Source organism: Odontomachus brunneus, unplaced genomic scaffold (genome assembly GCF_010583005.1).
Source record: "Odontomachus brunneus isolate Ranch 3 - 2012 unplaced genomic scaffold, Obru_v1 Obru_scaffold_051, whole genome shotgun sequence".
In the NCBI taxonomy this organism is placed as follows: Eukaryota; Metazoa; Arthropoda; class Insecta; order Hymenoptera; family Formicidae; genus Odontomachus; species Odontomachus brunneus.
This window is the reverse complement of record NW_022639501.1, coordinates 1,376,946-1,399,044: the sequence shown is the minus strand read 5'-3', so window position 1 is coordinate 1,399,044 and position 22,099 is coordinate 1,376,946. Positions and strand designations below refer to the sequence as shown.

General features: G+C 42.9%; 1 protein-coding gene across 6 annotated transcripts in view; it reads left to right on the top strand.

The window, feature by feature from the left end:
* LOC116845316 (axin) overlaps positions 1–22,090 on the top strand; it is a 32,852-nt gene extending 10,762 nt beyond the window's left edge. The window contains exons 3-10 of one of the 6 annotated variants that reach the window (XM_032817841.1): positions 8,716–8,878; positions 17,857–18,012; positions 18,121–18,928; positions 19,356–19,520; positions 19,673–20,352; positions 20,426–20,742; positions 20,828–21,114; positions 21,354–22,090. In XM_032817841.1, coding sequence (XP_032673732.1) covers positions 17,925–18,012; positions 18,121–18,928; positions 19,356–19,520; positions 19,673–20,352; positions 20,426–20,742; positions 20,828–21,114; positions 21,354–21,480 — 2,472 coding nt within the window. In that variant the 5' untranslated portion in view covers positions 8,716–8,878; positions 17,857–17,924 and the 3' untranslated portion in view covers positions 21,481–22,090. Of the gene's footprint in view, positions 1–1,838; positions 3,080–8,715; positions 8,879–15,291; positions 15,878–15,909; positions 16,586–17,856; positions 18,013–18,120; positions 18,929–19,355; positions 19,521–19,672; positions 20,353–20,425; positions 20,743–20,827; positions 21,115–21,353 lie in introns of those variants that run through there. The other 5 variants (XM_032817843.1, XM_032817844.1, XM_032817845.1 and 2 more) reach the window with 5 other exon arrangements.
* The last annotated feature ends 9 nt before the right edge of the window (positions 22,091–22,099 follow it).

The window sequence follows — 22,099 nt, the reverse complement described above, 5'->3', positions numbered from 1 at the left end:
TTTTTTTTTTTTTTTTTTTTTTTTTTTTTTTTTATGCAACGTTTATTCATCGTACAAAAAGAACGGGAGAAAAATGCCGACTGCACTTGATAGAAATGGCAGGGAAAAATGATAAACAAGCACATTGATGTGAATCTATTCACCTCTCTTCCTTCGAGCATATCATATACATATATATAATACGCATGTATGTGTGTAATATATATATATATATATATATGTTGCTATCTCTCTAGATCGAGTGTCACTCGGCTTCTTTCGTTGACGGTACGACGTCGACACGGCCAAACCGCTGACACCTTTTAAGTCGCCGACTTCCTTCCCCTTACGTTTCCTCGCTTCCTCTCCCCCGCGCACCGCCATCCTTTGGTCTTTCGTGCGTTTTCTTTGTCCTCTTCCCGACTGTCACGCGAATTTGTCGCTCGATTATCGCTGGTCACGTCGTTGTATTCTCGGTCCCGCCGGCTTACGGTCATTCCTTCATTGTTGTCAGAGGATATTGCGCTTTAATAAAAGAAAGCAATATCGGAATGATATGTCCGAACACTAATCTGTTTGAGTCTTCTTTGGGATTCTCCAAAAGTATTTGTAATAGAACATGTATATAGAGAGGGATACACGTGCATAAATATATAAATACACACACACACACACACACGCACGCACACAGAGGGTCTTCCAAAAGTGTGAAAATCTCTTAATATTTCGAAAAATATTTTTTTTTTAAATTTCAAACAAATTTTTGCATTTTTAAAAAAATATTTTATACAAAAGTTATAGGGCTTTAAGTGACACATTACGTAGCAGTATCATTGTGACCTTGAATTGCATTGTCAACGTCATGTAAAGGTCATCTTTAATTTTTTTAATGAAAACTTCTATCTTTTATTGCATATTCTTATAGCTTACCTCGAAAGGTTTCTAAGACACTATAATAAAGTATTTTTTCATTACGTATTTTTTGAGTAATGAAGTTTGAAAGTTACGCCGGCATTAGCATTACCTAAAGTGTACCACATAGAGGTCCGATCGGATTTACACCTCTTTTGTATATGTGTGTGTTGTGTGCACGCGTAAGTATGTGTTACATCAGAGATAAGGACCTCATTGTATTGGTATTGTAACTTCCAAACTTCATTATTCAAAAAGTACGTAATGAAAAAATATTTTATTATAATGTTTTAGGAGCTCTCGAGATAAGCTATAAGAATATGCAATAAAAGATAGGAGCTTTTATTAAAAAAATTTGAAGATAACCTTCACGTGATCTTGATAATGCAATTCAAGGTCACACTGATATTGCCACGCAATGCGTCACTTAAATCCCTATAACTTTTGTATGAAACATTTTTTTCAAAAATGCATATTTTTCAAAATATTAAGAGGTTTCCACACTTCTTGAAGACCCTGTATATATCCATATCTTTCATCATCATCTTTTTCTGATCCTTTTGCGGTCGACTTGTCTTCGGATTCGTTACGCACTAGCTGCACATATTTGGCGATAATCGGCCGATAATTGAAAGGAGCGCCGTGCTGATTATTATTTATCTCGGGTAAGAAGCGGCCGCGCGCCGGACCGAACGATAACGACGAAAAATTCGCGTTTCCGTTGAAAAATTCTCTTAAGAATTTGCCCTTGTACCTGGACCCTATCACTTTTTTGTTCCGCGTCCTCGTCCGCCGAGATCTCTCAAGAAAGAAAGAGCGAAGTCGGCTAGCGAGGCGAAGAAGGGGGATCGGCCCGTAAAGGAGGATGGCTGTGGCAGGGGAAAGGAAAGGGCAGAGAAGGGGGGATGCAGCGCGGCGGAAGAGAAGAAAAAGAGAAGCATACCGCACGAGGGGAAAAGAGAGAGGACGAGGGAGAGGGAGAGACGCAGATAATGCTCGCTCTCCCTTGACTCCACGGTCCACTGTAGTTTCAGTCTCACCGTGTACGTTGCGTAGGGTACAGGTCCTGATACACGACGGCTTTTCGTCGTCGCCGCCGCCGCCGCCGTCACCGTCGTCCAAGTCTCGTTTCCGCATCTCTCAGTCCACTGGCGAAGATACCTCTCACCCTTTTCCCTGCGGTCATCTTGGTGAACTCACGGTGCGGTCGTCGAGGAACGCGGCTCCCGCGTAAAAACACCGTCGCTTCGTACGGGATCGCGCGTGATCTGCGGACGAGGTGTTCAAGTTGTTCGAGACGTTTGCGAGGTTTCGTGTGACCCGCTCTGGAATTAGCGGAGGAAGTCTTTTTTTTCTTTTTTCAAAAAAGGATAGGAGATAAATACAGTTGTTGCAGACGTCGAATGACTTGCAGCAACGAAGACTGACTGCAACTTGGTATTGACACGAGTGCGAAGTCGGTTCGACCAACCGGTTGATTCGCGAGTGCCCGGGATAGATCTGTGAAGGCGAGGGAGAGCTCGCGCATCAGAGTCCCGCGTCTGGTGGAGACTTCGATGCCTGCGTTTGGAAAATCTCCGCACGAGTGATGCGCTCGGCCGGGTGCGATACTCGATCGGCGGATACCGACCGTTACGCGATTTCCGCGATCGCCGAGCGATCACCGCTGCGATTTCTTCGCGTGCATTCCACGAACTTTCCCGTCGCGAAGGACCGCCGCCGCGCAGAAGGGAAACGCGAAGACTCACGGCCACTCGAAGATATCGCGCTGAAATCACAACGAGCGTGATCTCACGGCGGATGTTTACGAGGGGAGACTCCTCGGTTCATATTCTCTCGACAGAAAAAGATAGGGTTCAAGATAAAGACGAATTTTCGTGATAAATTGAGAAACGACAGTTTGTGTGTCAACAACTCGGACTTTAGGCAAATCTGTGTGTGTGTGTGTGTGTGTGTGCACGTGGAAGTGTGTGTGTCTATGTGGAAGAGGGTGTTTTCCGTGGAATGCGATAACTTATCAGCGTGTGGAGGAGAATGATATCGATGTCTCGGGATAGTTGTCCGCGACGTGAGAAGTGGATTTTGAAAAGAGAGGAATCGCAACTAATAGGCATTGGCCAGGCGCAACCCGACGACGATGATGAACGAGTCGCGCCGCTGAGCTTCCATGAGCCGGCGTGGAGCTAAGGTATTAATTGCGCTGAATTACGGAAGACTATTAATTACGGTGCGCCGAACGGATCATCAACTGCGCCACTTCTAACGGGCTCTACTTCCGTCCCGCGCGAATTCATACACTATTGTCGTGCGAGATCCTCAAAATCATCTTTAATTTAGGTACTCAAATTTCTTGGCAGTCTGTGTTTGAAGAATACAGGAATTTTGCGAAAAAAATTGCCGTCGCGCGTAGACAATTCCTGAAACATTCAGATTGTTTTGACCGTCGCTAATCGGAATGTTTCCGCTTCACGATCTTGCTGAGCTAATAGTACGATGTTCGCAGTATTTACAAACATCATTTCTTTTATTATACAACATCGCCGCTCAGTCTGAAGCTAAAGAAAAAACATATTCCACTGCTAACCAAAGCGACTGATCAGGTTATTTTCCTTTTTTTGAGTAGTTTTCTCAACAAAGAATATTTTCTTAAGCCGGCATTAGTAAGATGGAGTCTCACAGATCCCAAAGATTTGAAATTGACTATAAGTCTTTAACAACGCATGGTAGTGAGTGATATTTTTGGGTAATAAAAATTTAATTTTGTGGATCTGCGTTTTTATCCTGTAAAATTACAGGACACTTATACGTAATATTGATTAAAAAGATGTGGATTTCTATAATACACTGCAATACTTGGTTGAGTCTGTGGGAATCCACTTTACCACTTTTGTTATATTTTTTCACCTCACCAACGCCAGGTTAATGATAGTCCGAAAATGTAACTGAGTAACATTCACTCGAAAATATGTATTTTTCCATGTATATCTTCTGCAATTTCCACGCCCATCAACATGGGCGTTAAAGCATTACTGGTTCCCCGAAAGCTTGACATAGGTCTTTGAAAAACCTCTCTCGGGTCTTTCTCTCTTCAGGTAGCCGTTCTTTAAGAGAGCCGGGGCGGCGACTCGGTTAGTACTGCACTGCGCGCCGTCCTTCCTGGCCGCCACCACCACCTGGGGCGAGCGGTCCTTCAGAAGTTCCTTTGAAAGATTCGCAGCTCGACGGGCATAATACCTCCGTAAAGTCATCTGGCGATAACGGTGACACGCCTTTGACCGCTTCGTCTTCCGCCGCTGTATCGTCCCATGTTGCTCGTATCGGTCACCCTGAGAAACGTGTCCTCCGGATCTTGCAGCGAGAGAAAAGGCTCCGGATTTTATTCGGGGAAAGAGAAGAGAAGCGAGAGAAAGCCCCCTTTTCGGCCTGTTATCGTCCAACCGCGAATCTTTTCAAGGAACTCTCGCACTGCGCGCACGCATCCACTTTATTCGTCTGGAATTCACTTTTTTCTTTTTATTAGCGGCGACATAACACTCACAACTAATTTATCAACGATAATAGACACAATTGTCATTATTGTGTTTATTATTACCTCATAAATTGACCGCGAATATGATAGTTGCATTGCACCTGTCAAATGTCATAGTAAGAATATTTTGCTTTTTTTTGGTCGACTTCCCATACATAATAATTAGTACACATATTAGTGATTTAAAAAGAATAGATGGCATTCAGGTTCGTCGCAATTGTTCAAGAAGTTAAACACGTCAATTTTCTTGAAGGATATTCATCGACAAGCTTAACTTTTTAAAAAATGGGTAAAAAAGACGCAACTAGTAGGAAATAAAAACTTTTTTTAATTCTGGACGCCTATAAAACTTGATCTATAATGTGCTCTTTGCTTCCTGTTTTTTTCTATCTCCTTGCGATTAAAACTTTGAGCTTTTAGTTAGCAAAAGATAAAGAATAAGAAATAGAAAGTGAAGAGCACATTATATATCAAGCATAAGGCTTGGATCTTTTCGTTTTATGTATAGACTTACTTATCGGTAAAACAAAGACTCAAAATTTTATAGGTTGAATCATTCTTGCATAACTATATTCCAATTATATAATCAATTTTAATTATCATATAGTCAATTATTATGTAGCCAATTCATCCATCTCATCCACCGTGACAGTCCGTGTCTCGAGAGTCGGTGCACATAAGAATTTGCGAAAAATTGTCGCAGGTAACTTTTGAAAAATTCGGATCTGTTTTAATAAATAGAGACTCGACTATGAAAGGAGTAAATGAGGATATGTAAGGTGAGGAGGAGGAGGATAAGGAAGGGGACTCGGACACGTCCGCGCTCGGGCGCGTAAGAGAGATTTTGCCGACGTTGCTCTCCGCAAACGAGCCGAAGGGACCTCCGGATAGAAGAGAGGAGCGGGACGGAGGGCGAGGAGAGAAGAAAGAAGGGAGGATCGCGAGCGCAGAGGGGGTAGGGGGCGCGAGGGCGAGCGGAGAGGGTTAGCTGAAAGGGTTAGCTGAATGGGAGCCGTGTGTATGCTTTCCTCGTTTGAGAAGCCTCGAATCGCCCAGGGCCGTAAGGGAATCACGCCGCGCCACCGGCTCGCTTCGCGATAAACTGGCCGCGTAATTATTTAACACCCGTTAAGCGCGCCGCGGCGACGGTGCGTCCGTCACGGCGCTCTCGCGACGACGACGGCTTTACACACTGTATATGGGGCAATAGTAAGCGGTCGATCGGTCTTCTCGCGAGTGTTCATACGGTCTCGAATCGATTGCGGAAGGTTCGATGACATTCCGATACAGGGTGATCCGAAAGGTGCGCGGGGGAATTTCGAGGGTAGGATTCGTCGTGGCGCGCACTCGACCGAGTGAAAACGTGGCTCCTTTCTTTTTCTCTCTCTCTCCCTCTTTCTCCTTGTAAACGCAAACGCGTGGAAATCGTTTGACATTGTCCGAGTAGTAGCAGGGACATATGGCAGTGGTAGTGACTGACGGCGTGTCCCATATCGTCGTGGTGAATCGAATTTACAGTTTGTCGGATCGGCATCCCGATTCAAAGGGAAAGACGGAAAACTCGTACCTGCAACGGCGGGGTCCTTCTTAGAAACGTCTCTGTTTTGGGACGCCGCTATCTCCCATAGATCCGTCTTCCCCCGCCGCGCTAGAGTTTGGAAAAAAGTGCCGATTGTAATCCAATCGACTCATCCCGACACTGTATACGCTGTATCGCAAGGATGATTCTACAGACTCGTCCTGTATCGTGGCTGATGCACCTCTCGCTCTGTTTAGCTCTAGAAAGTTGATGACGTAACAAGTGGTACGATTCAGACAGAAATGAGTAAGTTTTACTCATTCCAATAATATCTCACGAGAAAAAAGTATTGGTAGTCATTTCAATGGGTGCTCAGACAGACTTTCATGATTATCACGACGTGAGACAATCGATGATGGAAAATTTACAGTCCTTCCAATTTGCATTTATGAAGTGAATACACATCGTGGGCCGAACTAATCATAAAATTTACATTACACATGGTGCCGTATCGACGCAGCAACAAATTTACTATACTCACTCAGATTCTTACGTTGCATTTTACATGACATATTCTTGGGCAAATTTTAATAATTTTTTTCCGATATCGTACTTTTATCTCATCATTCTGTAATATATAAATGTGAGTGTCATGTGAACCACCCGTAAAGAATGCAACCTTTGCCAATCGTCCATTGGAGTTGTTGCCAGACAACTTCTGCTGTCACATCTTGCCGGCACGATATGTTTCAGTTTTGCTGTTCTTTTGCTGTCACTTAATGTTAGGAGGATATGATCGAATTCTACTTTCTTTCTGCTAGCTAATTTTAAAGCATTTTTGTAGCAATTTAAATAACAAGTGCCCGTGTCTGGCCGATGAAATATAAAAAAAGGGCGACCTTAAGCACGAGTAAAAGTTATTCACGTGCGACTTTTTTAAGGCTCAACAATTCCATGATCACAACATGATCACCGAAATTAACCCGCTCAAAGCCTGTGGACTCGTTACACGGCGCGCAAGTGACACCACTACTCGCGGGATAAGCGGTGCCGAGAGATAATAGGGAAAATAAAAATCCCAAGTTTTCGTCACGGCTTTTCATCTAGCGCTGCAAAGCGCCGCGCTATAATTAGAATTTCAAGTGCTTCGAAGAACACGCTTTCATCGACCGTCGTCGTCATTCTGTCGGTCCTGACGAATCTTGCGCTGCGCCACGTCGTAACCGCCACCGGACCTTCGGCTACGATCCTTCGGACGCGGTCGGGACACCCGTTAGACCGCGCGTGACGAGGAGGGAAGGGCCCCGAGACTCTCTCGAACGGCGCGCGGCTCGCCGAGCGAGGCGTTCCGAAAACCTGTAATTACGGACCCGGCGTACATCAAGCGGTGCCGCCAGTCGCCAGCCGCCGAGGCCTACGTCTTCCGTCTCCCTTTTTTTATATCCGTTTCTTTTCTCCGCCTTTCTCCTGCCTCTCGCTCGCGCTTCTCCGCCGTGTCTGTCCTACCCGTGCCTCGCATCATCCAGCAGGGCCGTACTCTCGCGAGAGTAGCAGGAAGATTACGAACTAGTAAAGATACTAGTGTGTGCCGCAAGGTACAGTCCAGTAAGCGCTACAAATGCTTTGTAACGTTTTTACTTCTTTCTCTTTTTTTCATTCTAATCCGAGAAATAGAACAAGAAAGAGAAACGGTGCGCAGCATTCGTAGCAGTTACTGGACCGCGCCCGCAAACGGGAACGAGCGCCCAGTAAGAACAAGAACCTTGTTTCTGTTAGGCCAAATTGTTCTCGTCAGTTGCTCGACAAAATACAAGGACTACGTTCACACTCTTGGAGTCCTTGTTCCTCGCGGACGATCGAAAGGCGAGTTATTGGGATTTCCATGGGGGCCGTTTGTTCATTTCGCAAAGAAATCGCTCGAAAGAGAGGATGCAACGATTCGCATGTCTTATTCAAGTTAGCGTTCTGTGGAGCCGTTACCTTTTTTCGTATTTCTACGGAAGCTATTAGACCCTATATAACAGAGACTGACAGTTCTGTTTCGGAATCACAAACATATTTGTGGTACGGCACTGCTTCTCTCTTTCTCGCTCTCGCTGCTCTTTCTCTTCTTTTCTTCCGAAAGTACCGCCGTACCTGCGCCGAGAGGTCCGACTTACCTATTCGCCTCCAACTCTGCTCTCCTCTTCGCGCTCGTGCCTTCTCTCTTTCTCACCGTGTCATTCCGTTTCTCTTGTACTCCCCCGGTCGTCGGTATCCGTCCCTGTCTACGTGGTAGTTCGGTCATTCGAGCAGTATCTTGACCTCCAACTGTGCTGGAGCGTTTTTCTTCGTGTGTAATCCGTATATGTAGACGAAACAAACGCCGCGATGATATTCATAATCGTGAATTTCGATAACTTTTCGGGGACTTTCAATCAGGCCGAATTTGAGAATTGCGTTAGTCGTTAATTAGATTGATAATAACCTGATTAGTTTCTAATGGAGATTGTATTATGCAAAGGTCGACGTATTAATAAGAATTAATGAATGTGCTGATTTCCATTTAAATAACATGGTTGCTTTAAGTAACGTAAACTAAACGACACGACGAAACAATCACTCACCAAATTCTCCGAATTCCCGATAATCGAATCAGCAACAGTTGGCTCGACCGATTCGACTGTATATTACAAGTTGTTTGCCACGCGTTTAATTATCCGCTCGATTGGAAACGCCATCTTCTCATATCACTTGATACGGTAATTTTATCCTAATTTTTGGTGGACAATTGCAGGTCGGTCGGTGTCGAGTGTAAAATACCGTGCCGGCGCCGGGAACGAAAGGGGAGAAACTCGCGGTTTCTTCGGGGATTCGACTCGGAGGAGAGGAACACGTCGTCGTCGTCGTCGTCGATCGCGACGCACAAAAAGTCGGCGTGTCAGCGGCTGCATAGAGAGGTACATCGCCGGATGGCCTTTAAGATTCCTCTTCGTCCGCCAATGCCTTTCTTCTCCCAACGCATCGCTCGCTCGCTCGCCCGCGTCTCTCGTTTTTTGAAAGAATCTTAATCGCTCGCCGATAAACGGTCCCTGCGATCGGGAGCGGCTGGCTGGCCGTAGGCTGTTCTCGCTTCTAGTCCTTTTAACCCTTCATACCGTCTGAATTTTTATTCGGAATTAATGTATCGTCTGCAGGGAACCCCTTTTTCAGATTTTTTGAGAAATCTTAGAAACTTTATTATTAAATCTTCAATACATACGTTTTTTTTTAGACGTTCGGTCTACTACTGTAGATGTATATTCTGCCAGGAGATGTGCATTTCTTTTGAAAATATACATAAACAATTATGGCCTTCATTCTGAACTCGCTTTTAGTGATGAAAATGTCTCTCCAGTGCACATTTCTACCAATATCGATTAGATCTTAATTTAAGTTCGTCTTTGTCTGAATAGAGTTTAAATTGAAATTAAATTTAACTGAGAGAGTTGGTAGAAACGAGCATATATTAATAGGCTTGTATTAATCCTCTGCTGACGCTGGGGTCGAATCTTACCCTAAACACACGTTGCTGGATGTTCCGCAACTTCACGTTGTCAACAGAGGGTTAATAGTCGTTACTTGAAACTTGTCTCATGTAAGGGATACTCAGATTCAGAGTTGAATTAAAGTTATTTAAATAAATCATATTATAAATGCGACGTTACATTTGTGATCGCTTTTCCACTGAAAAACTCTTGTCTAACTCTAAATTTAAGTTTTGCAATCTCACTTGAAACAATCAGTTACCTAACCAATCAGAAGATGCCTACAAGTCACATTTATGCCCATTTCTACCAACTTTGGTTATCTTAACCGGCTGGTTATTCCAACGGAATTGATCAATCGCATCTATCAAGTCTGACTAATGAGAGATGTGATTGATCAATTGTATTGGAATAACCAACCGGTTAAGTTAACCAAAGTTGAAAACGGACATTAGAGGTACTTTTATCGATAAAAGAGACTTCAGAATAAGGATATATATCACAAAAAAATTGTGTGTTTGACACATAACCTTCAAATAATGCTTGTAGACAACTCGTCTAACAAAAGGTTATAAACCAAAGGATATAGGTAACGAGACTCAACTGTACGTTACTTTTGTCGAATAATGGCGATTATGTCGATAATTTCCATCGAGATATCCGTCTGAGTAGGGGACGAGCAAAAGATTATATTTTATTTCGCGCGATGACAGATGGGAAGCCGATCGCGCGCATATCGAGAGGATCGGCGCAAGAGAAGGTGAAAGAGGAGGAGGATGACGAAGGGGTGGAGGCATCGAGGAGAATCACAGGCATTATTCGAGTGGCTTCGGATGAGCAAATCATTTCGATGGTCCTCCACGAAGCGACGACGGCTTCAAAGCGCGTTCCCGACGATCCCGTTGCGCGTATCTCACACGGCAAAAAAGGACCCGCTGAAATGTGTTCAGCAGCGTGTGCAGCCGTCAATTCTCGTCCCCCCCCCTCCCCCGCGTCCCTCCGCAATGCCTTCCCCTCCGCGGGCCGACCAATTGCGCGCGGCGCGCGTTACCGGCCGCGCGGCGCACCACGTGCGTATTATTGTTATCATTATCGAGATACTGCGCGTGGCGCCTTTGAAGTTCCACCGGCGGACAAGACCCATCCCCGCGCTCCCGTCGTCGACACCGAATGTTGACTTTCCTTGGCCGTCTGCGGCTCGCTTATCGCGGCAAATACGTCGCGCGGATAAGATCGCCCGTTGATAAACGATGCTTTTATCGGCGTGGGAACGTATCGCCGCGATAGCCGTTTCTCGATTTCGACGCCGGTGGCGGTAACGACACCGCGCGACCCCTCGATCTCGCGATTATCGACCGTGTCGCATCTCCCGCAGTCTCCCTTATTTTGCGGCAATTTTGAATCTGGGATAGGCGCGATTGGAGATCTCGCCACCGACGAGGTACTATAAAAGACCGTCGGCCTTTAGCTATCCCGAGAAATCTGACCGTACATTTTTATATTTCACCTTTTTCTTATATCCTATATTCTTACTGTTATCCTACTTACATCGTCTTGTCGTCTCTTTCTACGTCTGTCAATACGATTTTTTTTTTTACGTCTATCAATACGATTTCGGCACAATCCGTCCAGTACTATATGCACAGAGAGAACGATTTGGTTGAATCAAATAAACGCTTCTTTGGAATAGTCCAAACGAATTTTTCGATTGATCAAACAAAATTTTGTTTGAAGCAACAAAAATATTTATTTGCGGCTTAGTTCCAAAGAAATATTTTTGTTGTGTCAACCAAATAATTCGTTTGGACTATTCCAAAGAAACATTTATTTGAATCAATAATTCTCTCTGTGTGTCGATGGTGTACTCTTACGAAAAAAATATAAAAAAATCCTCAATTTTGAGTGTAAACAACCAAAAACTGCGGATAAACACCTAAATTTGAATATTAATTCCCAAAATTGAGGGTTTCTCCGTATTTTTTTCGTAAGGGTAGTCACACAGCAGACAGAAGCGTCTTTGTGTGAAAAACGGTCGGTATTGTCATCGTTCTTCAATTACCTCCGGGCTCTTTGGCCGGGTCGAAAATTTATCCAGGGTTGACAGTTTTTAGTAATATCTCGTTGGTGACACTGCTGAACTGGCGAAATAAGTTAGAATAAGACATATATTTTTTCTCACTCTAACTTATTGCATGAGTTTAGCAGTGCAGCTAAAAAAACAGACTAAGGGCCGGTTTCACCAACTCTGGTTAAGCTAACCGAGGGTTAAAAGTAGCAGAGTAGCGACGTGCCATAAACAGTATCATACTGAACCTTAATGAACAATTTATATTCAATCTCGATCAGTCCCGGCCTAACCGCCGTCACGACAAGACGTGTTCGAACAAGTTCGGACCTTGTGATTTTTTTGGATCGTGTCTTGAAAATTTCCAAGACTTTGCTCTCGAATTATATCATTAATCGGAAACTGGCGTTGGGGCATTACTCTTAGAGAGGCCTGTAGCCAAATATTGAAGGAAGGAAGGAAGATATTCAATCTCGATATTGGCACTTCTGATAGTTAGAATTTAATCGTCGGTTGGCTTAACCGGAGTTGGTGAAACCGGCTCTAAAATATATTTTGTTTCACTGTAATTTATTGCTCAGGCAGTTTAGCTAAAAAGAATAGACTTTCTGATTGGTCCCAGACAACAGAGATCTTTATATAGGAATAGGAATAGATAAAAGCTAGGTTAAAATTGAGATTGGCTCGTTGCGCTAACATACTAGAGGAAATCTTTTAATGTGTTCGAGCATCAAGTTCAAATATATGTCTGTTTTAACCAGATTAAGATTAACAACACGAAGACCCGATTATTACAGCGCGAACAACTTTTGTTATCTACTTCTATACTATGTCTACATTCCAGCGTCCGGGATTAATCGAAAGAGATTCGGTTCGTGATCGAATTTGTCACATTCTCTTTCTCTCTTTTTATGAAGTTCTCTAGGCATGATGGTCTTGAGTTGATCTCTGCACGTTCTTGGATCTCGGCTATAATCTAAGCTCAATTCATTTTAGACGATCTGTTACTCGTGGCAGAATTCGGAGTGGAATGTGATTTGAAAAAGCATACGTTTGCTGAAAATTTTGATTTTCTCAGATCAGTTGAAGCGTCAATTTCGTCATATGGGAGCTTTCCGCAGAGACGGTTGCAAAGTTCGGTTTCGTAAACGATGATTACCGTTTTCCACGCGTTTGCAAATTCGATGATCGCACATTTGCCGACGTGGCTTCGCACGTGTCTCGATATCAGACCCGGATATCGGCGGTGACCGGAAGCCGCCGTCGTCGTCGTCGTTGTCGTCGTTGTCGTCGCCGCCGCGATGCAAATTCTTTGTACCTAGAATTGGAAGTCACAGGAGTGTGAATTTTAATATCATCGCCCGGTGGCAAAAGCCGAGGGAAGGTTTTTCGCGCGAACGGACGCGGGAATTCTCGCGGAATACACACGGCTTCAACGCGCACGCTTCGCCAGGTCTTAATATCTCGTCGAACGTCCCCTATGCCTTCGCGGTATTTCGGCAGATTTTCGAGACGACCGTGTCGTCGACCACGCGAAATGGACGGCGATTTCACGCTGGACGAGACGCGATCTGCGCCGCGGAATCCGCGATGGTCGAGGCGAATATTTTGCACGATGTCCAAGCGCGAGAACTTTTGGGAGAAAACGAAACAATTCGATGTGAACTGATAACTTAATAAATGTTACTAAGATTTGTATTAATAGTTGTTACTTAAAGCTTGTTTCATATGAGATACTTTGATTTTTATTCAGAGTTAGATTCAACTCTTTTACTTAAAAGAGTTTTCAAGTAATAACTATTAATACGAGCCTTAGAGAATATTAGATGTGTTTTTCAGTGGCAATTACAAATATAACGGCTCATATTAGTAATTGTTGTAAACTTGACTTACATGATCAAGCCCGTATTAACAGCTGTCACTTGGAACTTGTCTCATGTGAGGTATTTAGATATTTATTCAGATTCTGATCCAAGTTATTTATCTGTGATATATATGTGACATTTATATCTGCAATCACGGAATTCAACTAAAAATCTATCATTTAACTCTAAATACAAATCTGAGTATCTTACTTGAGATAGTCTCAAGTAACAACTATTAGTACGGGCTTCAGATTTGATTTTAGAGTGAGATTTGGATTTTTAGATTTAGATATGGATTTTTTGAATTATGTAGTATATACAACATTATATTTGAAATCGCAATTTGTCTATACTGAGAAAAATTTCTGGTAATAATTATCCAGCCTGTGTTATAGTTACTATTTACTATGTAATAAAATAGTATTTAGTAAAACTATTACTAAACTTTACTATTTAGTAAAATAGTACTAACTAAATATAAGAGATGAATATTACTATATGAAAGTTAATGTTACTAATAATTTTGTAATTATTACCAAACATTTGGTAACATTTACCATATTGGTTACTATTTACCAAATAGTATGGTAAAACATATTTGGTAAGTATTACCAAACTTTTTTTTTTAGTGTAGAAAACTTACATCTAAATTCAAATCTAAGTATCTCACTTGTGGCAAGTTTCAAATAACGACTAATGCAGTCTGATGTCACGAATATCGTACGTTTCGAATAAAAAACTCTGAAACTTGAAATTCAGATCCAAGTGTCTCACGTGAAACAAGTTTCGAGTAAAGACTGTTGATACAGATCTAAGTAGCTACAAAAATCATGCGCAATCTGGACTGTTAATGACTGAGATATGATCAATTCAAGTCAAAATTAAGGTTAAAATAACGTTAGTTTAAAATTAACTCCAGCGATAATAGATACTCGACGATCCTCGTCGAGACACGAACTCTCCGGCCGATCATTAAAAGAAACGCGCTCAGATGACATCGTACACGCAATCCCGATTGCCGATATCTTCAGGATGGGAATATATTTGCAGTCGCGAGGGTTAAGGCCATTAATGATGAAACACGGTGGTATATGCAGTCGGCGGAACACAGAGATAATCGTTCGTAATTCGTTAGCGCGCGGCGAGCCACCGGCGAGTCTAATCACCGGGGCCACGGTGCGAATATAATAATTTTAATTTGCACCTTATACGCCTCCACGCTATTTCCCCCTCATTTTATACTTGCCTAATGACGTTCGCCGTTGTAATTATTCGAGACGCGCTGGCGGTAACATATAATTAAAAGTTGAAAGTGACGCGCTTCTCCGCGCGCGGCGATCAGGACGACGAGCACGGCGCGCAAGTCCTCTCCTCCTCCTTCTTTCGCTGTGACAAGGAGGAGATGAGCTTCGTTAAATCTTAATTCTAATCTTCACGATTTACACGTACCCTTTTTCCCGCGTAAATAAATTCGCGAGGAAAAGACACGAGCAGAATTTTTTTCTTTTGGCGGAAAAGAATTTACGTAATTTAATTACGTAATTTACGAATTGTGTTCTTTGATAAGTTGGCATGATATTTTCGTTTATTATCGTTTACACTCTATATCCAGAATATATTTTTTTTATTTGTGATTTTTATACGGTATTATTTAATTCATATATTTCAATATACACGCAAAAAATCTCGGTGCAACCGAATAGGAACCAATCGAAAATTAGCTAATCAGAAGGCGATATCTCTGTTATGAAAACTAATATTTCTGTTGTTGCAACCGAAAATATTCGTCTGAACATTCAGCGATTTAGAACTCGGTTGAGACAACTGAGAACAATTGACTATACAGAAGCCTCATAAAGAAATTTTTCTGTTCCTACAATTGAGTTTTCGTCTGATCCCTGAGCAACCAAAAATTCGGTTACACCAATGGAATTGTTTTTTCCGTGTGCGCGTCATATTTTTTCAATTGGTTGTCTCGTGCATCGTCGAAAAGTACGCGATCGGCAAGTTAGATTTTCCGCTTAACTTCGAGTGAAGGATAGGCGCTGCGTCAACGTTAGATGGCGGCACTGATAACGCGACATTTCGAGAGTCTCACTGGGATTCGAAAAATCTCAACAATCGATATAATATCGACGCAGAGATTTCGACTGTTCTATCCGGTCGGTCCGGAATGGCAACAGCGAAAAGGACGACGTGAAAAGAAATGCGCTTCGGTAACGGAAAAGCGAGCAACAGCGAGTCGTACCGACATCGGCGATCGCACCGAGAAACGGCGTCTCGCCGCGACGAGGACGAGATTCCGTCGAGCGATTCGAAATCCACCCGTTCAAGGATGAGTGCGGAGAAATCCACGAACAATGAGAGGTTCGCGAGAGAATTGATATGGCCGGGAAAGCTTCTTAAGTTAATACCTCGTGGCCGCTGCTGACAAACAGTTTTTTCCCTTTCATTGAGGGATATATCACGTACGATCGGTCCGCCTACGACGCTCGGAAAAAGGTACAATTCGCCGATCCTGACGTTTATCGTTTGAAAACGTAGTGAATGTTGTGAGTGTGATTGCCGAGAGATATTGTGGAATGTGAATACTTGTTTTGCTCAGTTATTAATATGCGAAACAGATATTATATAAACTTGCGATTAAGTTATTTGTGGTTTATAAAAAATAACACGACAGACATATTATTTTGTTGATGTGAATGTAATTTATTTTAGTAGTTCAGAATGGTCATTCAATTTGTTGTTGGTAAACTGCAATAAAGTAAGATTGTGTATTTTCAGAATTGGTTAGTATGCTCTTCCATCATAGGTTCTCTGTGCCAAGTTTTTATTGTTTAATGATAGAATGTGGTTATAATTAATCTCATGAAAATAATTTGAGCCAAACGAAATGGATATATTTCTTGGTACAAATATTCCAGAGAGATACTGCACAGCGAGTCACAGTCAAGACAGTTCCTCAGGATTCTATATTCTACCCCTACTCTTTCCATAGCTATATCAATACAGCGTCAGTCCTGGTCAGGACGCAGCCTTGCTTCAGTTTGCCCCCAGACGTGCCATCGATGGTACCGTAGGCTCAGTCTGTATCTTCAACAAAGAAATCTGATCAGTTTAGTAGTGTGGGGATCAATAAACTTGTCAGGATCATAATAGATCCTTGTAGATTTAACTTGGTGGCTGCTGCTTGTGTTCTCTTTTAAAATGGTATGTATTCTGCCTCTTCTCTTTCGACTCAGGTAAATGTGCAGTCAAGCGAGTTGATTCCTTATGACAGCTTCTCATTTCATATTTCTTCCCTTCTGAAGACCCAGATCAAATTTCCACGCTTATTGGAGAGCTATTCCTTTTGTTCATGATAACTATATAATAATGGTAGACATTATAAGAACAGCTTTATTAATATATAAATTGTCAAAGTACTATAATTTATTACATAATGGATTTTTATATGTACACAAAAGATTCCCTCTAAATTCAATAAATATTATATATATATATATAGTGTATAAAGTTAAGTCTTCAGTGTTTCATTGTGATTTATGGTGTGATATACATTATATTAGCATAATGTAAGCAGTGATTATTCGTAAAACATGTGTGTAGAGGATTACATCTGTGTTGAAGTGGGTTGATGCACATTTTCCTCTTAGGTTAGAGTGTGTGGTCCTTATGAAATCATATTTCAATAGGCCTGCTGTAACAAAGGGCAGACCCTAGAGGCATAATGATCTTTTCTTTGGCAGGTCAACTCACATCATACAGCTATTAATATTTTTCCACCATATTAGAGCTGAATTTAATTTAATAGAGGATATTGGAGTCAGATTTAGACATTTTCAGGTCTGACAAGCGCATTCAGCGTATTGCATTATAGGTTTACGATCAATACCACACAAATGGTCTGTTGCGCAGACCAGTAGGGTTGTATATACATATAGGAACACATAGAAACGCATCCCTCTGCGCAGCCTGCCAGGAGATGGTCCATAGTTCCTATGCTATGCTCCACCCTTAGACTTCTCACAACAGAAAAAAACTCCCTTAGCTGCTTAATTGAGATATGACTCACCGCAGAGCTGGATCGATCCAGCATCCCAGGTTTGCTGGTTCTTTGTTGGTACGCTTACCAGCTTCTGCTCTTTTACAGGCATACATATAACTACACTGAAATCAATAATGTTTAGCTCACATATTACAATGGTAATAAAAATGTCAAATATATAATATTTATTTTTGGAAAATTTTTATAAGATTTTGTTTGGTCTATTTTTATTACAACAAAATCTAACTTATTATAAAAATATCAAGTACAACTATGTGTGTGTGAACTTTGTGTGTGAATGTGTATGTTGAATCTAAATGAAATAAAAATTTTGTTGACAAGTGTACTTTCTTTTAAATATACATTAACATGTATATTGATGTAAAAACACAATTTTATGGCAATCAGCTTTATTGTTAATTTTCTGTTTCAGATTGGGACTAACCATGTCCACTAAGAGGCATCGCGGGCGAAAATCAAGTGTAGATCATAAAGTAACATATGAAGGCCATAATAGATAGGATGAGCGCATCTCGGCAAAACGAAGCACGCTGCTTCAATGAGAACTCTCCCAGGCCACCAGTGCCAGGTAAAGTGGAGCAAACTTGAATTTAATGAGAAAGCAGGGGTAACCTCATATACTAATCCACATGAGAGAAAGCTGTACATGAGATTGTAATTATATACTGTTTTTCAGGAGAGGAAACCGGGAGCTATGTCAGCAGGATCCGTCCACAGAGTCCCGCTCTGACACCTAGACGTTCTTCTTTCGCACCACTAACGGTTTCTGGTGGTTGCGATGCTGCTGCACCATTGGGATTCGAGCCGGAGGGTTGTTGCGGAACCACTACCATGGAGAGCGATTCTCCTCCGCCTTTTACACGATGGGCAAAAAATCTGCACTCCCTGCTAGAGGATCCGGTAGGTCTGGATCTGTTCAAGAGGTACCTGAGTCAGGAGGAGGAGGGGCGAGGACTGGACCCGCTCAATTTCTGGTTCGCCTGCGAGGGCCTCAAGGAGCAGAAGGACATGGAGAAGATATCCCAACTGGTCAAGCTCATCCACCGGAGGTTTTTTCTCAAGTCTCAATTAACCATACCGGAGGATGTGATGAAGGAAGCAGATCGGCGGGTTAAGGAAGGACGCACCGATCAGAAGGTGTTCGACACCGTGCAGCTGGAAGTGGAGCAGCTGATCACCAACACGTCGTATCCCAACTTCTTGCAGTCCGAGTTTTACTTGCAGTACATTCGATCCTACCAGAATTCCGACTCCGGCGGCTGCCCGAGCTCTGGCTCGAGTCGCGAGATGTCCCTCTCGTGTGGCCCGAGTTTGTTGCCTACCCTGCACGAGGACAGCGAATTTGTCGGTTCCATGCATAATTCGCACTCGGCCAGCGAGACGCCCGGGGAATTTAGGGAATTAAGATTGACCAAAGATATCCTTATGGCCACTCAGCAGAGCAGAGCGATGGATGTGCGGCCGAAACCGGAGATGTACGCCGGGTAAATGCACTTTCTGTAGCATTATCGAGCCTTCTAGTATTCGAACATTCACATCATTCACGATATAATAATACGCTTCAAATCAGTTCTGCGATGAATGCCTTAACAACGCTGGTATTCTTTTTGTTTTTTTTTTTTTCTTTTGTTCCTTTTTTTAGAAGCTTGATGTGATGACACTTGCATAATTCGGATTTCATTTTTTGCGTTTTACATTTTTTATTGTTAGCACTGACTTTCTCGCTCAGATTATTTGATATCGCCGGAAAATAACTTAGTTATTCCCCGATGATGTTTTCTGTAATTCGTTTCGCAATTTAGATCTCTCCTTAATTGTCACTTGAAAATTTTTGTTTGCGAGATAACTCCCGTTTTTTATTTGCCGTTTATTTAGTTGTTTTCGTTTTGCTGTTTTGCGTGGCACTTGTAGCATTTACTTGCAACATGGGGCTAGTCCGTATCACATGCACGTATCCAGAATGCACGCACAATATTCCTCCTACAACCCAGTATCAAGACAGGATTCAGAGCTTCAGAGTTTGAGCAGTGATGCACGTACCGAGGTGGACAATATGTCCCTCACCGATGGTTCCGTGTAAGTTATATCTTTTAATTTTATTTGACATTCTTTCCCCTTTATTTTTATACTTTACGCCCCAAAGTTGGATTCTCATCATTTTATCTGTATCTTTTTTATGTATCCATTACACATGTAATATATTTATTCGCTATTTATCCCGCCTACAGCGATGGAGGGAGCAGTAGACAAAGGAGCAAAAAGCAATACGCGAAGCAATCTAGAACAATTAAAGAATCCGCCACTATGAATCGCGACCCCATGGCGCATCATATCGTCCCGCGAACTCAACGCGTACCGTCTCACCTTTCAAAGCCGATGACGGAGAAGCAGTTCGCGGAGGAACTGTGCGAGAAATTGGAGATCGTGGCGCGAGAGAGGAAGACCCAGGAAAAATTGGACAAACACCTGCAGGAGGACGACTTGCTTAGCGGTAACGACATTTCGTTAGAAATGACCAGTAACGCCCACAAGACTCCAGGTGATGCGCTGAGAGAGAAATTGGCCATGGAGGAGGACAGCGATCAGGCGATCCTCGACCAGCACGTGTCGCGCGTTTGGTCGGACCTGACACCTTCGAGATCTCCCAGACTCTCGTCCCCTAGGTTACACTCGCCCGAGAGGCGACGAGGCCTCGCGCACAATTACCCGCGGCCTTACAAGCAGAGGAAAGAGAAGGATGTGTTCTCCACGTTCTCAGTCGATAGCGGTAATATCCACGACTTCCAAGAAGGCAGCGATCTCGTCGGAGCTGGCTCCATGAGTTCACTAGGCTCGCACCTGCCCAAATCTAAATCCGTGCCATCCGATTACGCCGATTCCCTCCACAAGCAGGATCTGTATCTTCAAGGTATGCAATCGAAACATACGATCGTGTCGTGCGAACGGCTTTTATTGTCATTAAAAAACATGTTTTGCCGTAGGTCACGAGCAGAGGTTCCGAAGGTCGGACATGACGAGAAGATCAGCGACGAAAAAATCGATGACGGAGCTCACGGACAGCGGGGTGAGCGTCGTCAGCGATGTGCCGCCTTCCATAAGCAAGGATATTCGTCTGTTGCCTCGTTTTAAAGAAGCAGACAAGAAAGTGGACTTGAAACACAGTAGTCGTCACGGCAAGAGATACGGCTCACGTAGCGGCTCGTTGGAAAGGCCAAACAGAGAAACGTGGAGCGTTGGAGTGCCTGCTCAACCGTTCGTTGCTGATCCGGGAATGCCACCGTTAACGCCACCCCACACGGTAAATCTTTGTTCTTTTCTTTTTCTCTACTTTTTATTCTTTCTTTTTCTTTGACGAATGAATACAATGTCAACGTGTATTATAGGCTATTCAATTAGAAGAAACGTGTAGGAGGCTAATGGAGGAAAGGGCGCGCGCCACTTGCAAGCAACGACACGTAAACATGTTTAAACAGACATACGAGCCCGTGTCGCAAGGTCAGTCGTACGTCCAGTCCAATCAGTCAACTTTGAAGAAAACGAAGCAAGACGATTTTACCACTGTTGTGTTCAGTTTCTGTGACGAGCAGTTTCCTTACAGGACCAAAATTCCCGGTCACAACGTCACGTTGAAGCAGTTCAAGGAGTATCTTCCCAAAAAAGGGAGCTATCGGTACGTACATCATTGCTGTCGTTAGTCACTCTTAAACTTTGGTTAATTTTAAAGATATTTTACTAGATAATATCTCATTTTATTAAATAATTTATTGACGCCATTCAAAATTCATTATATAAAGCTTTAGAGGAAAACGCTGTGACGATGTTTTTAGGATTTAAATCTAAATTTTGAACTATTCTGTTTAGATTCAAGTATAGGTAGATAATATTCTCTGTTTCTCTCAAATTGCGTAGGTACTTTTTTAAAACGGAGTGCGAAGACTTGGACACGAGAGTCATACAAGAAGAGATAACGGACGATGCCGAGGTACTCCCATTGTGGGAGGGCAAAGTGATGGCGCAGGTTAAGGCGCTCGAATAATAGACTGAATACAAAGAGAGAAAACCGAGCGAGAGGGGATGCGCGAATTTTGACCAAGTGCCGCAATAAATACTATTTAAGAGATCCGGCGTGCGACAAGGAGAGAGTGCGCTCGGTATTTATATGTATACACATTAACGCTTGTCACGCGGCCTCTTTTTCTCGTAATTGCCTAAGAAAGTAGTTTTAACCGATCGCGAAAACACGGAATAAAAAGATATCGAGTCGAGCAATATCGCCGCGCGTTTTTGGAGACGCAACGCGGAAAAGCAAGAAAGAAATAACGAACGGCCTCTCGTCACACTCCGTTGGTGTAAATGCCCTCGGAGAGGACTCTCCTCGCTTCTCATCTTCAGTTTTGTCATTTCGAGCTCACTTTTTTGCACTCATCAAAACGAAGGAGTGTTCTTTTCATTCTTTTTAGGTTGCTTTACGAACCTTGCGGACCGCGACAGCGTTTTATTGTATATACAACTAGCATGTAGCGGTCTTGACGACAGACAGGCAACGTTACACATACATACACGTACATCATTTTGCCGCAGTGCAGTCCTTACGACACGGAACTGTTGTAGTTTCGCGGTACGGATATCACACTTTCATGGGGGGAGGGGGGGGG